This window comes from Perognathus longimembris, chromosome 2 (genome assembly GCF_023159225.1).
Source record: "Perognathus longimembris pacificus isolate PPM17 chromosome 2, ASM2315922v1, whole genome shotgun sequence".
Taxonomy (NCBI): Eukaryota; Metazoa; Chordata; class Mammalia; order Rodentia; family Heteromyidae; genus Perognathus; species Perognathus longimembris.
This window is the reverse complement of record NC_063162.1, coordinates 27095816-27112464: the sequence shown is the minus strand read 5'-3', so window position 1 is coordinate 27112464 and position 16649 is coordinate 27095816. Positions and strand designations below refer to the sequence as shown.

General features: G+C 38.2%; 2 protein-coding genes and 1 long non-coding RNA gene across 3 annotated transcripts in view; 1 reads left to right on the top strand and 2 right to left on the bottom strand.

Moving 5' to 3' along the window:
• The first annotated feature begins 647 nt into the window (after window positions 1–647).
• Window positions 648–6660, top strand: LOC125346255. Its single transcript, XR_007209887.1, has 3 exons — window positions 648–658; window positions 5076–5085; window positions 6580–6660. It is a non-coding gene; the product is annotated as an uncharacterized LOC125346255 (long non-coding RNA).
• The window catches only part of LOC125346232 (cytochrome P450 2C9-like), a 56117-nt gene continuing 40835 nt past the window's right edge, over window positions 1368–16649 (bottom strand). Inside the window, exons 7-9 of the mRNA XM_048338626.1 lie at window positions 6511–6698; window positions 4775–4916; window positions 1368–1564 (exon numbers count right to left, since the gene is read on the bottom strand). Coding sequence (XP_048194583.1) covers window positions 1383–1564; window positions 4775–4916; window positions 6511–6698 — 512 coding nt within the window. The 3' untranslated portion in view covers window positions 1368–1382. The remainder of the gene's footprint in view (window positions 1565–4774; window positions 4917–6510; window positions 6699–16649) is intronic.
• Window positions 7492–15226, bottom strand: LOC125342134 (cytochrome P450 2C14-like). Its single transcript, XM_048334271.1, has 6 exons — window positions 15012–15226; window positions 13680–13842; window positions 13385–13534; window positions 10807–10967; window positions 9347–9523; window positions 7492–7692 (listed from the first exon to the last, which is right to left on the bottom strand). The coding sequence occupies exons 1-6, from the start codon at window positions 15177–15179 to the stop codon at window positions 7492–7494; spliced, it is 1020 nt and encodes a 339-aa protein (XP_048190228.1). The 5' UTR covers window positions 15180–15226.

Below are 16649 nucleotides of genomic sequence, written 5' to 3'. Positions count from 1 at the left end.
TCAGATCTCAGCCTCCTGAGTAGCAAGAATTACAGGCATGATCCACTGGTATACCCAGTCTTTCTTTTCTTCCTTTCTTTCATTCTTCTTGTTATTCTTAAATGATAGTGCTAAGGATCAAATCCAGTATCTAAATACTTCATTGTGCCACTAATTACTCCTTTAGAGGATATTGCTTAGTCTTTTTTTTTTCAGGTTTTATTTTTAAAAATATTTTATTATCTTTAACTAGTTGTACAAAGTTGTTGCCATTCATGAGAACAGTTTATGAATACGTTGGATCTTAATCAATGTCACCCCTTTTCACATTCTTACCCACTCCTCCCAACCCACTTCTTCATTTACTTATCTTAATTTTGGGTTTGTAATACTGTAATTCCTAGCAAGAGTAATAAGGAAAGAGAAAATCAGTAGCTTCTCTTGGTCTTTAAAAATATACAGACATTCCCAAACTCTATGATAATTAAGAGAAACGGAATGCCTCATATTTCCTTTAAGTGTTTGTCCCAGCTGTCAGTCTGCTACTGCATTTCTCAGTCATCACAGAAAACAGACAGGAGACTGGCCCCCTGAGTCACCCAGGCCCACATGGCTCTTCCAGCTGCTAGTGGAGTCCAGTAGGTAAGGCTATGACTTCAGAATTGTAGCATCACATTGCGTTCACACCTACACCGAGTGTAAAACAATGAGTTGGGTGTAGAAAAATAAAAGGTATAGTTTCTAGGAATTTTGCTGTTATTTTGAAGAAAAAGATAATACACAGAACTTCCAGTTAGCAATATGGAAACATATGTTCATTCTTGTATCAAAGATGGAAATGGGAAACACTTTAAATTGTTATGTTTTGTTCACAGCAACATCAAAGTGAGGGCATGAATTCTAATCTGACTGTCTCCTTCTTCCTATGATTCACTCAATACTTCCCACAGGTTAGAGCTGCTCTTGAACAATTTTTCTCTGTGTTAAATCCATAACTCTAGTCATAATAACGGAGCTTCCTACCATCTTCTCTTTGACGTTCTCTATGCTTTCCTTGCACAGACCATCACATCCTTGATGCTATTTTATTTCAATGCTTAGCACAATTAGACACAGGAAAGAGAATCTGAGAATGTGCCCAGAAATTCACAATGCTGATTATTAAGAACTTGTAACTGAGAAATGACTCTGAATAGTCATACGCTAATCGTTGTGCAGATTTACAAGGATAACATAATAGCTAAGTTTTAGACTTAGAGTGACCAATGCAATTCTTACACCCAGGAAACTCTCCAAAATAGATCTAGAGAGAAAGAGGACATCTGTGAGTAAGGTAAGACCCATGGGGAAAGGAGAAAACGACTGTAGTCCAGAGCACAGAAGAAGCCAGGCAGTGTTCTTATTTAGACAGGAATGAAGCAGAGTTGATATGGGGGTGGCACCGAAGTAAATACTTTGCAAAGTGGAATAGTGTTGAGATCCTTTGGATCAACCAGAGGTTTCAGTTTAAAATTCTGTAAGATGCAGATCAGGTATATGAAGAGTTCCATGCGGGCTAACCCCTCTCCTGCACATATCCGTTTCCCTAAAACAAAAATAAAGTAATGTTATGACAACATTATTTAACTCACTATGAGAAACATTACATTTGTAAACATCACACGAGAAAAGGATTGTTCGTTGGTGAGGTATTGGATGGATGGTTGGGCAGATGGAAGGATAACTATATGGCAAAAGACTAATGATGGGTACATTGATTACAATCAACATACTAACATGTGATCTTACCCAGTATATCAATCAAAATTATTTATTATATGTTAGCCTCATATGAACACTTCAACATTTTTTTCATGTTAAAAGTGCTGTTTTGTGGGGCTGGGGATATAGCCTAGTGGCAAGAGTGCCTGCCTCGGATACACGAGGCCCTAGGTTCGATTCCCCAGTACCACGTATGCAGAAAACAGCCAGAAGCGGCGCTGTGGCTCAAGTGGCAGAGTGCTAGCCTTGAGCGGGAGGAAGCCAGGGACAGTGCTCAGGCCCTGAGTCCAAGGCCCAGGACTGGCCAAAAAAAAAAAAAAAAGTGCTGTTTTGAGCTGAATATGGTGGGTCACATCTGTCCTCCTAGCTACTGAGGAAGGTGAGATCTGAGGATTGTGGTTCAAAGCCAGATAGGGCAGGAAAGGCCATGAGACTCTTATCTCCAATAAACTATGAAGGAAAAGCCAGAAGTGGTGCTGTAGCTCAATTGGTAGAGTGCTAGATAGAAGTAAAAGAAGCTCAGGAAGAGTGCCTCGGCCGTGAGTTCAATCCTCAAAACTAGCAAAAAAGAAAATGTTGTTTTGAAATAAATTTCAATATGTACTTTTTTTCTTCTTTGTAACAGTACTGGGGTTTGAATGCAGAGCCTGTGCTCTTGCTTAGCTTTTTATCTCAAGGCTGGCACTCCACAACTTGAGTCACGCCTCCACTTTCAGCATTTTGATGGTTAATTAGAAATAAGAGTCTCTTGGATTTGTTTGCCTAGTGTGGCTTGGAACTGTGATGTTCAGAATGAACTTAGCTCCAGATAAGCTAGGATTTATAGCATGAGCCACTAGTACCCGGCCAAGTTTCTGTCTATTGTTCTTCTGAAATCGTATCTTGTTGAATCCAGGTAACTGTAGCCAAGAAAGTCAGGACATGGGGGATGCAAAGGCAAGTGAACCAATGCACACTTTATTTTAGGAGGGCCAGGGTTGTTATACCATTTCAGAAATAGGATCATAAGACATCAGTTTACAACTTCAAAAGTAGAGTTCAAACAGAAGGATATACACATATCAAGGCATGGCTGTATTTACCACTACAACAAAGGATCAAGGCAAAGTTACAATTATCCTCGAGCTACTGCATCCATATGCCAACTATTTTGGTAGTAGGATTTCTCACTTACTATGAAGACACTTCCCCCAAGCAGCTGGGCAAACAAGTCTCCCCAGGGACTCTCTATTCAGAGGAGGAGAGTCTCATGACAAAGTGGCTTCCTTTGGCCAACAAACACAGGAGACTCTTTAACAGAGATGTTTCCCCATTGGCTATTAGTTTGCTAATAAGGCATCAGAATATCTGTGCTGAGACTAAGTCCTCCACTGGTCAGAGAAATCATCCTCCCACAGTATCTATGTTGCTTGTGTTTTCAGTTTTCAACTGAATGTTCTACAGATCCTTTCTCCATTCATCACACCTTCTATTCACATTCCAACTAACACACTTTTCATCTATCTGCTATACACCATTAATTTCCAAGTATTATGTCATGCTATTTCTATTGGCTAAGATGAACTTTTTTTTTCCTTTTTTTTTTTTTTTTTTTTTTGCCAGTCCTGGGCCAGGGACTCAGGGCCTGAGCACTGTCCCTGGCTTCTTCTTGCTCAAGGCTAGCACTCTGCCACTTGAATCACAGCGCCACTTCTGGCCATTTTCTGTATATGTGGTGCTGGGGAATCGAACCCAGGACTTCAAGTATATGAGGCAAGCGCTCTTGCCACTAGACCACATCCCCAGCCCAAGATGAACTTTTCTTACACAACATTTAAGACACAGATCAAACTGATTTTTCTCTTGTCATTCTCTGATAGTTTCAAACAAAACATTTTTGCTTTTAGTTTCCTAAATATCATATTCACATGTTAGTAACACATTACTTGGAGTAATCAAATTTCCTAACTTTTTTTTCTTTTTCCCTTGTGCAGAAATGTGAACTCTTGGCCAGAGATCTCTGCCTTTGTAATGATGGCATCCACAGTGACAGATATAAAGCACATATCAAAAGTCAGCATTATCAACGGCCAGAGGTAAGACTCTAGTGGTACAGCACCAGCCTAAAGCCTGAGTTTCTGAGTTCAATCCTCAGTACCGATAAAAAGCAATGAGAAAAATCAGTAAAGGAAGCCAGTAAGGAGACACAATATTCAACATACTAACATCAAGCAAGGTGCTCTGTGACCCTTGCAGGGTATCGACCACACTCCTAATATATCCATAACTTCATGGTTATTAGGCACGATTTCTAACATCTTAAGTAAGAGTGAATATCCTGCTCTGTGACTCTTCACTGCCTTAGAATCTCCTGTCTGTCTTAACCTCTTTTCATATGCTTTGTCTCACCTTTGATGCAGCTTAAATGCCATTTTAAGTGCTAGACTGATATTCGCTCCATGTTAGGGTTCATAGAGAATTAAGGAAAAGAAAGGGGCTGGAGTTTCTCCTCTGGTAACCTGTATGTCTGTAATCCGTATCTCATAGCTTTGGGCCTATAAGATTTAAATTGAAACATTTACTAATCTTCCCTAAATGGAGGTGAAGCCATTTGCTGACTGGGCTTTGTTTTTTTTTAATATTTGCATCTCAGTTTCTTCCCTGAGGAGGGTGACCATCATGATACAGAATTTCCTCCATGAAGATCCAGAGTCACATCACTTTCTTCCTTATGGGTGAGGAACTTTTTAATGGGTTTTAACTTCCAGGGAAAAATATTCATTACCTCTGTGATGCCCCCCAGAAGAATGCAAACAACTTGTACTGCAGCATTCTCTATATGTAAGAAATGGGTCAGCGATCTAAATCTGTTCTATTGTAGCCACCAATGAGAACCCACCATGAGTAATACAAGTATATGATCTTTTGGAGTGGTGATCCAATTCATGAACAAAGAGCAGGTCTTCCAGCTCCAGAGGAGATGCTACCTAAGCTGCAACAGATCACCATAAACTGTTTTCTCCCCTGGAGCACACTAAAAATTAATCTCTCTTACCTGTTGAGAAAGGCACGAAGTAGTCACTTTTCTTGAAGTTGCCATGCTCATCTAGAAAGTGGCCAGGGTCGAAGTCCTCTGGGTTGGGGAATTCCTTATTGTCATACAACACAGATGTCAGAGATGTTAATACGGCTGTGCCCTAAAAGCAGCACATAAAGATGAGCCATGTTATACACAAATGAAGGAACAGAAAAAATATGGCAGAAACACTTGGTTCAATATGTTCTTGGGCTATAAAATGGGAAACCAGGCCAGAGAAAATGTGTGGAATTTCCAATACGTCAAACCATGTGACCAGTAGGGATGAAGTTTCAGGTAGTGGTAGGAATCGTGCTGAGGTGACCTCTAATGGCTTCGAAGTACTGATTAATTTGGGCATTTGGCACCTAAATGTTTGACTGTCATCTTATTATCAAGCTTGGACTTTGCTTTCTGTCTCTACTTCATGTCCCAATTTATCACTTTCCTTTTCATGCAACTCACATTCTGGTTTGTGAGGGAAGATTCAATTTGAATGTTCATAGGTCACCTCACTTCTTATCAATAAATATCTGATTTGGTTAGCAATGTGATCTTCTGGAAGGAAAACACAAAAACAAATCAAAAGAAATACACAACTTATATACAACATTGCTATGCAGTTTGTCTTCATTTGGACAGGCAGGAGTTCTGTTATTATTATTTATGTAGTATTAAAGTATCATACCATTAATTTTAATCAACGCCACATGAAAGCTCAATCTCAATGATGGAAAGAGCTATCAGATATCTACTTATTAAACAAGGAGAGTAGTACAATAAATAATGACAGAAGGGTTGTTTTCATCTTTACCTCAACAGAGTGATTCAGTGTCACATGACTACTTTGAAAGAATCTTATCTAGAATCTATTTATTGACAACAGTGTCAAAAAGCCACTCTGAGAAACATTTCAAATGACTGTTGGCTGGATTCTCTGTTAATATTAGTGTACTGAAAGGAAACAAAGGCAAGAAATCATTCCTGCTTACAAAGACAAGATGTTCATGCTATCCCAAATACAATAATAAAAGTTGAATACATGTCTTAAGTAAGGAAATAGATGCAGATAATAGATTTGATAAAATTGTATATATTTTTACAGCCAAATTCATAGAACAGGAATAAGTTCCCTTTCTGATGAAGAATATTCACTAAAACCCATTGAAGTTCTCATTCTTGGGAGTGAAGTATCAAAGCCTGGTGACTTCCCTTGTGGGAAAGAAAATTTTTCACTACCACAAGTCTTTCCAGCACTGTACCAGATGCCATAGTAGATACAGTAAGGTGTTCAGACAAGATAAAGACCTGACACTGGTATCTCATTCCTCTAATCCTAGCTACTCAACATGAATCCATGAATACTTTCCAAAGTTATACATAGATCTTTTGATATTGATACAAAAATATCTCATAGAAGTCTTTACACGATTGTCTACTTGAACACATATAATTACCTTGGAATTGCAAAAACCTCTGAATAGCCAAACAATTTCAAAGAAGTAGAACAAATTCAGAAGGTGTATACTGCAGGTTAATGAGACCTGTGTCAAAGTTTTAACAACTCCAATCTGAAAGCAGGTGCAAAATCTATCAAGCTGATAATATATGTAGGACTTTTACTTTTATTCTTCTGTTGGAAGAGAACTGTGATTATTCTATGGATCTGGGAACATCAAGAGCACTGAGGTGCAGCATAGATAAAAGTTGCTTACTTTGGGAATGATATAGTCTCTGAACTTAATGTCACGGGTCACTGCATGGGGCAGGTTGTTGGGTACAAGGTCAATGTATCTCTGGACCTCATGTAGCACAGCATCTGTGTAGGGCATGCGGCTCCTGTCCTGCATGCAGGGGATCCTGTGTCTGCCAATCACACGGTCAATCTCTTCCTGGGCTTTATCTGGCAAGATACAAGCAAGAGATGACTAACAGAAATAGAATGTATACTTGTCATCAATTTAGGTTGTCTGGAGAATGACGAAGGTGATCCAATGGCATTATGAATATAAATAATGTATGTAAGGTATATTTACACATGTAAAGCAAGTTGCCATAACATACACACACACACACACACACACACACATCACTCCTCTACTAAACAGACATTGTGATATAGTAGTTTGCCTCAATGCTTAAAATAATAATCAGGTGAAATGCTGGTGAGTTACACCTATAATCTTAGCTACTCAGGAGACAGAGGACTGAGGATGGAGGTTCAAACCAAGCCTGAGCAGACAAATTCAAGAGACTCCTACCTACAATTAACCAGCAAAAAGCTGCCAGATGTGAGCACAAATGCTGATCAGGAGCACAGGCCCTGGGTCCAAACCCAACTACTGGCAATAAATAATAAAGAAACAGAATCAAAACATAGTTCAGTGAAAATTCATAATTGTCATAAAAAGACAGACTAGAATCAAATGCTAAATTAAATCAAAATGACACTTTCAGGTATCCTGATCTCACAGGCTTGTGTTAGATACTGTTTGCCCAGAATTGATTTCACCCTGCTCAACTGTCCAGTCCCTCACAGGCCACTGTAGCAGTGGTCCACGCGTGCTCAGCCTAAAAGTGGCAGAGTGGCTGCTTAGCAAGTGTGACACTCTGAATTCAAATCCCAGTTTCTGCAAAAGCAAATAAGAAAAACTAAGAAGAATGAATTTCTTCCAAAACAAACAAGCTGAAAGGTGCTAGTAGTATCTTCTCACTATCCTTCTGGAATTCATGTAATTCTCACATGTGGTCCTACCTGCCACGTGAGGGTGCTTCACCAGGAGCAGCAGAGAGTACCTCAGGGTCATGCTGGTTGTCTCTGTGCCAGCAGCAAACAGATCAGTAGCACAGGTTACCAAGTTTTCATAAGTAAATTCTGACTGTTTGTTGTGCTTTTCCTAGGAAGACATAGATGAAATTATTCCATAAATGGCTTGCCAACAGAAAATAGAATAAATAGAAGATGAAAAGTTGCAAAAGGAGATAAACAACACATATAAGACAGAACAGGAAGTACAAAAAAGGACAATAAAGTACTTGTCATGAGCCCCAGAGAGACTACAGGCAGAGAAGAGGAGAATACTTGAAGAGATAATGGGTGAAAGGTTTGTGAGTGAAGGAAAGTCATGAAGGAAATTCATGAAGGAAATCAACACGTCAGGACAAATAAAGCCAGAGAGATAACACCGCAGCATATTTTAATCAATCTGCTGAACATTACAGACAATGGGAACACCTGAAAGTAGCAAGAGAGAAGCAATTTATCATGTACTGTATCTTCACTAGGAGCAACAGGCACACTTTCCTCTAGAAATTGTAAAATTCAGCAAGTGTTAGCATAATATTTTTTTAAATGCCTAGAGAAAATTTGTTGAAGAATTCTATATCCATCAGTGACACTTCCTTCTATGAAATGAGGTGGTTTGGGGATGGAACCCAGAACCTTTGGTATACTAAGCAATCATTCCACTACTTGAACCATACCCCCATCCCTTTGGTTTGAATTTCATTTTTGAGACAATATCCTGAACTTAGTCTGAGATGATCTTAAACTTATAATCATTCTGCCTCAATCTCCCAATTAACTGAGATTATAAAAATCTACTACCATGCTTGCTACATAGCAGTTCTTAAGATACTCTAAGCTAAAACAAATCACCAGAGAAATTTCATACATAGGTCTGCCATATAATAAATTCTAAAGGGAGTCAGTTTTCATGCAAAATCAAAAGGGCATTGGACAATAAATGAGCATGAAAAAACTATGTATTTGTAAATGTTAAGATTACTGTTCTTTTGTGTTTAACTGTTTTAGTTTCTATACACCTATAAGAAAATGCACAAGTTAGTCATTGTTATGGCACATGTTGGGGTACATCATGTATAAAAACAGAAATCATAACCAATACAAAGGGGAAATTGTGTATAATAGTTAGAAGAATAATTTCCATTGTTCTAAGTTTAGGATACTAATAGTAAAGTCCTTTAAGGAAATTGCTTTCAAATATGCTGAGAAAAAAACTCAAGAACTTTATGACTCCAGTCAATATTTCATTGTATATATACCACAAAATTAAGAAAGTAAGGGAAAGGATAGGTCAAAGGGGTGAGAATGTTGAAGGGGCTGATCATTATGAAGATACATTATATTCATAAACTGCTTTATTAAACAGCACCTGCCTTGTATAACTACTTAAAGATAAGATAATTTTTGTAAAGCAATTAAGAGCCAGATGCTGGTGGATCACGTCTGCAATATCAAAATACATTTTGTAACACTTTTGGATACAGTTTCCATTTTGCCTACTCTGTACAGTTTGTCCTCAGTGAGATCATTTTTATGCAGAGAAAGGAAATATGTTCTAATTATTGAACACATTTATTTAATATTTTTCAGGATGCCTGATGTGGATTCACATACATAATAAATACCTGTAGTGCTTTCAATGTTTCCTGGTCTGAGCATGAGCGTGTCTCTAGTCATCACAGAGGAATCCGATGACCCACAGGACACTTAGGCAACTTAAGGACTGACCGCGGTGAGTGCTTTACCTGCTCCATATTCATCAGGAAACAGTCAATAAAGTCCCGAGGGTTGTTCACATCCAGTGTCTTTTCGTGTTCTCTCACTTTCTCCATAATAAAATTTATAACATAGTTCGCATTTTCAAGAATTGTTTTATGACTTCCCGGTAGATAATCAATGAAAGTATGAAATGTATTGTAGACCTACAAGAAAAGGCAATAACTTATTTAATGAAATATGTAGTTCACAATATGTCTATATAGTATGTATGTATGTATTATATATGTATGTTTGTGGATGATATATATGCAAATAATATATATATATATACATATACACACATAAAAATAGATATAATACAATATATAATAAACTGATATGCCATGGTTAGAATTCATTTCTACAAATATGAATAAAATGTCTGCCTCAATACAGCTGTCTTATTGTACACATATAGTAATGATTTATACAGGCTAGAAGGTGAAATATGGTTTTGAGATTCATATACCTTTTTTGTAAATAAAAACTGAACACATTGATTCAAATTTCAAATTATTTTTTCCCTACAACCTATCATGATATGACTTATTATAATTCACATTTTGTATATGATAGTAAAAGTTAAGGGAGTTTAGATAATGTGACTTAAACCAGTCAATTAGTGTCCTATATTGCTAGCAACCAGCCTGACATAAGTATTTTACAAGTGAGAGGGCTTCAAATTGTGCACCACAGTTGGGAAATGACTTCTTCAAGATCACACAGCAATTATTTCAGCAGAGTACAGATTCAGCACAGAGAAAATGAGGTCTTTTGTGATTTCTAACACCATATGACAAAGCATATTGTGATAGCTAGCCAGATACCTTGTCCACTAGGATCGCAGCTGAAGCATAAAATGCCCCTACCCTACTCAGTGTCTCCTAGTAGCTTTCATTGTCCTAATAATCTTCCTTCTTCAGCAGGATAGTTTATTCCTTAATTATGATAGTTCTACTAGTTAATGTGATGAAGCAGGCTCTAGCTTGGTGGCTAGACAAGTCTTGCTGTAAATAAAAATACCCATCAAGGACCTATATGGCCATTGAGTAACTGGGCATCTTATAGAACTAAACAATAAAATTTATAGGAGATAGTTATTGAAGCTGAAAGAGAAAGTCATTGAGCAAAGAGCTAACAGGCTTGGAAGCCAGCTCTACATAGTGATTTTTGAGGTGTAAACAACAGGGCTTAGATACCATTCCCAGATGTTCACTTCATGCTGTTCTAGGCATGATCTTATGTCTAGGAATGCACCGTGTGATCCATTTAGAATATGCAGACATGCCTGAAGAAGAAAGATAAGAAAGAAAGAAGGGAAGAAGGAAGGAAGGGAGGAAGGAAGGAAGGAAGGAAGGAAGGAAGGAAGGAAGGAAGGAAGGAAGGAAGGAAGGAAGGAAGGAAGGAAGGGAGTTAGCTTGTCAGGGAAAAATGATTCTGGCTTCACCTGAGTCCACGGAGAGCTCAAAAGCTTGAGGTTTTCATTTAATTTTTTCATCAACTTAAGAAAATTCTGGTCTTTATAATCAAACCGATTTTGGAAAATAATGGAACAGATCAAATTGCAGGGAGCACAGCCCAGGATGAAGGTGGGATCACAGGGTAAGCCTGAAATATAGAAAATAGCTTTAATATGGCATTAAAGTAAATATGCCAGACACTTTGCCTTTGTTAGCAGGTAAGTAATTTTAGTAATTGTAGGTGTTATGTTCCCTATACATTTCCCTTATAGCAAATTACTCAGCATACATTGACATAGGTAGGTACATTTAACCTAAATCTGAGTTGGGCATTTTATTCTAGCTAATTAAATAATCAAATTTCATACATTCACTAACATTTGCTTAGATCTTTAACATCAAATGCTTGAAATTTTGAAGGAGAAAAAGACATTTCAAATATCTCATAATTCATGCATTTAGATCAAGTCCCATCTCTCTGTAGAGCCTGTAGAAAAAGCAGCACTGAGAGGGATGGTAGTAAATTAGTGGGTACCTGGAACTTTTTATGTATAAACAATCTTCCTTTAAATAAGAAAGCTAAAGTGAGAAAAAGTAGGTTAATTTATGATTGGAAGAAATAAACATGGAAAGCAGAACACACTTATACCATGTGAGTTGAAAGAGTAATATCAAAACAGGAAACCTTTACCCAAGGCAAAGGAAACAAAAGAAGACAAAAAATGGTGACTGAGTGTCATAGTACACACCTGTAATCTGTATTTAAGAGTCAAAAGTAGGGGAATGACAGTCTAAGGCTAGCCTAGGGCAAAAGCAAGAGCCTATGTAAACAATAATTAAAGACAAGGGCTAGTAGTGTGCTTCAAGTGTTAGAGCACCTCCTTGCAAGCTTGAGGCTGTGAAGTCAACCCCAGTACTGTAGAAAGCAAGCAAGCGAGTGAGCATACTTGCAAGACAGACAGGAAGATGAAAGAAAGAAAGAAAGAAAGAAAGAAGGAAAGAAAGAAAGAAAGAAAGAAAGAAAGAAAGAAAGAAAGAAAGAAAGAAAGAAAGAAAGAAGGGAAGGAAGGAAGGAAGGAAGGAAGGAAGGAAGGAAGGAAGGAAGGAAGGGGAGAAAGAGAGATAGAGAAACAAAAGAAAGAAAGGAAAGAAGAGTGGAAGGGGAAGGAAGAAAGAAAGAAGGGAGGATGGAAAGAATAAGGAAAGAAGAACAAAAGAAGAAGGAAAATGAAGGAAAGGGAAGGGAAGAGAAGGGAGACTCTTTTTTGTTCAGTGTTTAAAATGATACATTTGGGGCTGGGGATATGGCCTAGTGGCAAGAGTGCTTGCCTCATAAAATGATACATTTCCCTCCTGAGGGAGTAACTGCACATCATCTCCAATAAAGTCCAGATACTCATTTATTTAGACACAGTTGATTTTTGTGGATTCTGAGATACAGTGATATGGTCATCAACTGATTAATATGCTTCATATAAACTAGAATTCATATAAACTAGAATTCATATAAACTAGAATTTCATCTATCACATAGTTTTCACTTACAATCCTGTAACATAATAAATTAAATTATACTTAAGGTTTCTTTTTTTTTTTTTGCTGTGAGCTCTGCAATGAAATGTATGTGATCAATCGATCAATATGCTTTATGTGTAACAAGCTCTCAAACTTACATATAGAGATCCTAAATAAGGATGACATGACTTAAAGCATTCTGACAAAATAGTAGGGTTTTTGAGAGTAAGAAACGTGTTACCTTCTTGTATACCACATTTCATAGACATTGCAGTGTGCTAATATATCAGAAAATGTATTATTTTGGCCCAAGGGGTTGAGAATCATTTGGGAAGCACTGAGAAGGTAAGTTCACATATGTATCATTCACAGATACTATCTTATTTTGAATCCTTCACTTTATTTGAAAGAGAGAATTTCAAACAGTCATAGAGATCCAAATGAATAATCAGATTCACTTTTGACAATGATTTCCTTAGTAGGTGAGTAAAGTTGACCATGGTAGGAAAATAATCAGATCCAAATCCAAAAAAGACCAAGCAAAATGACTTATGTCTGTCATCACAGATACTTCAGAGGCAGAGATAGGAAAACTGAAGTTAAGAAGCTAGCACAGGCAAAATGTTAGTGCAATCTTATCTCAAAATCAAATTGCACAAGAGAGAATGTCTGCAACCCCAGTGCCCCGATCCCTGAAGCAAGAGGAACACAATCCCAGCCATATGTGCCAAAAATAACGCACATTTATGTGAAGGAGAAAACATTGTACATTAGCCCAGAACATAGCCACAATATCTACATTCATAGAGTATTCTTTACACACATAAGAAACACAGTTTGGAGCAGGATAGGCTTTTTATTCCCACTATACATGTATGCACTTGCCTGATACCCACAGCCTGAGTACACAACCACTCCCTGTCATTCTGCTAAAACCCTTCCTCTTCTACATGAGCTCACAGCCCAGACCCAGAATGAAAGATGTGGTTGCTCCTGAAATGTTGCCACAAGAGAGCAATCTGTATGGGTCACTGAGAAAGCAGCACCCACCATTGGTTTTCCTCAGTTCCTCCACAAGGCAGCGGGCTTCCTCTTGAACTCTGTCCTCAATGCTCCTCTTCCCCATCCCAAAATTCCTCAGGGTCATGAGTGAGAAACGCCTCATATCTTTCCATCTCTTTCCATCACTGAAAATGATTCCTGGAAGAAGGAGCAGCAGAAACAGAGAGGGAGATCAGAGCCCAGGCAGAGGAAAGTGAAAGCCACACATATCGCTCTGTTCTTTTTCCTCAGAGCCATACCCACTGCCTACTATGCGAATGCACACATTCACGGGCACACTCACCATGTCGTTTATTAAACTGATCCACCACTGGAAATTTATCTCTTCCAGAAAACTCCTCACCATAATCAATCAGGGCTTCCTTCACAGCTTCATATCCATGAATCACCACAGTGGGCTTCATCCCAAAATATAGAGTGAACACGGGGCCATAGACTTTGGAGAACTGGAAAAGAGAAAAAGGAAGTACAAATATTAGCAAGAGAAGTCATTATTTCTCCTGTTTTAAATGAATATTGTCATTGAAATGTTCATGATCTTAGCCTCGTATACAGAGTTTGAAATTGTTCTTAGGTTTATATAAGAACACAGTGGTGATTTTTAGTTGACCTGAACAGCCAGCAATATGCCATGCAACTTCTGAGGTAGTCGGTGCAAAGGTTCATCTATACATGAATATAGCTAATGAGTGTATTCATCACGTTTCATAGTGAATGCAGCTGAGGTCTGAGGATTCTAAAAATTCTAACATGGACCTATTGTCCCTTGACTAATGAGGACATTTGATGCTTGAACAATCTATTGTGCCTTCAGGTTCCTGTTGAATAGATGCCCATATCAATTGCTTCAGGATGAACAGTGGCACTCTGGCTGAGGAGAACCTAGCTCAGAAGCTCAACCAACAGTAATGGCTTGTCATAACAGGTGATTTTACTGCCCAGACAAGTTTGGAATATACTGATGTGAGAAACACAGGGAGTGGGCCCCCTCAGAATGCAGCCTCAGAAACTAAACCATCTCTTGGAAGAATAATTTCTTCTATCTTGCATCATCTCTGCTCCTGACAATGTTTTTGTTCAAACAGATTTATATATCATCCAGTATGCCCCAACTCATTGCTTTTTTTATTCCTTATTTTGTTCCACATCTATAGGCATTGCCTTGACAATAGGCATAAGTTGACTCTTCAAAAAGATTCAACTTTCAAACAAGAAACAAAACAGAAAACCACTTAGACAGTCTGATGCATGACTTAATGAATGAAATATCTAAACAAAATACTTTTTTGCCCTTGACTTTCACCCTCAAATCATATAAAATTACTGTAAAACAAATAAGGAGAGAAGCATTCACAAGGCTTGATACTCTGTGATTTGGATGATTAACACAAATGACTTAAATTTTGTTCTACTGAAAAAATTGCATTATTTATTCCATGATATTTAGCCAACGGCAAATTGTAAAAGATTAGTGGCATATTAGAGTGTACAAGAAGCATCTGCTTTGTAATCATCTAGTACAATTCTGTAGCAGTAGGATTTTCTCTGCAGACAAGAAACTAGGGTTTACTTACTTCACTTTGCAAGCCATGAGAAGACCAGCAAGCATACTTACATTGGCTAAGGAGTTGCTGATGTCTTTAACATCTATTTGCAGGAAATTTCCAATAATGGGGAGAGGAGCGGGGCCAGGAGGGAGCCTCCCCTTCCCAGAGCCCTGTCTCCAGAGTGAAAGGAGAAGCAGGCAGGAGAGACTCAGCACCAGGACCACGACTGTGTCCATGGAGGCCTTCTCTTCTTGATGAAACAACTGCGAGCTTGTGAGCCAGAGCTTTTATCACACTGCTGACTGAGTCAACATATACGTCTTGGGCACAAAACTGATTAAACCAGTTGGGTGTATTTTAATCTCTCATTTGAATCGAGTTTGTCTCAGTGACTGAGATAAAACCAGTAACAAAACAAAACAAAGGTGATTTTCTTTATCCTTTCTAGGCTACACATGGAAGTTATGTAATCATACTGGTTAATGTCCAGGTTTGGTCATTAAAAATATAAGTATGTACATCGTGCAGTCAGGCCTGGAAGATACTAAACTTAATCATTTGAGTCAAGAAGATCAATGGAAATTCTACATTCTCAGGAAAATTTATTATTTTGTGGATATACTGTAGGTTCTATGAATTGACTTTAAAAATGTTTCTTTGATATTTGAAACATAAGGAGAGTTCTCAATAATGAGAGCTTTTCAACTGCTTAGTAGAATCACTGATGTTTTCTATACTTGACTACCAATAAAATGCCTAGTATTGTTACATGGGAATTTGATTGAAAAATATAGAGAAGCCACATTCTGAGGAGTTGAATCGGGAGTCTTATAACAAAGCTGGAGACTGTGAGCAGACCATGTCTCCAAAACACTTCTAGTCTGCAATGTACTTTATACTGTTAGGCAACCAAGTCATGAGGATAGCAAAGAAAGAGTAGAAAAACAATGTCAACAACAAGCAATGACAGCAACAATATTAACCAGATCAACTCTAATGGGGAGTTGAATAGGGAGGCCCTGATGACCTGAGGGAAATCAGGAGACATGAGGCACGGCACAATGGCAGCAGGGGTCAAGAGGCCTAAATAGGGTCATAGTTATGAGGCAGGGTCACAGAGAGCTGGGAAGTTCAAAGAGTCTCTCAAGTTCATAATACAAGTCAGGCAGGTTCTGAAACCTGTCTTCCAAATCTCTGCCCCATCTGCTGCTTCTAGTTCAGGCACCTGTCACCTGGGAGCAAGGGTAATTTAATCATCTACCAAGATGCTGAGATGTCACCAGTTAGACCCAGTATCCATATTTCATTCTCCACTGCTTCTATGTACATATAACCAAATCATTGATTCTTCAGTATTCCGCCCTTAGGACTGTGAGTGTAGAAGACATGGACCTATTGTTATACCCAAGAGAAGTAGAATTAAGGGCCCCATGGCTTCAGATATCAGAGTTGCTATCCATTGGGGACCAATTAAACAATTTTTAGTGCCAGTTCAAGGAATTTTCCAATTTTTTCTATCTTGTTTCTATGTTTTTGTCTCACCATAGAGAGTCTCTCCCATATTAGTCTTGTTTCATCAACATAAAAACAACATGAAGCAGGATCTTCAGTTTGGGCCTGGGCTGATCCCAGCTGCAATCTGAGGAGTCGCCAGCAGTCAAAGTTGGCTCAGTATGACCAATACCCATATGGCCATGAGGATTTGA

Coding starts and splice junctions, on each gene's coding strand:
- LOC125342134 (XM_048334271.1), bottom strand. CDS start 15,179: ATGGACACAGTCGTGGTCCTGGTGCTGAGTCTCTCCTGCCTGCTTCTC. Junction 13,843..15,011: donor TCAGCAACTCCTTAGCCAAT/GTAAGTATGCTT, acceptor TCTCTTTTCCAG/TTCTCCAAAGTCTATGGCCC. Junction 10,968..13,384: donor GGAACTGAGGAAAACCAATG/GTGGGTGCTGCT, acceptor TCTATATTTCAG/GCTTACCCTGTGATCCCACC.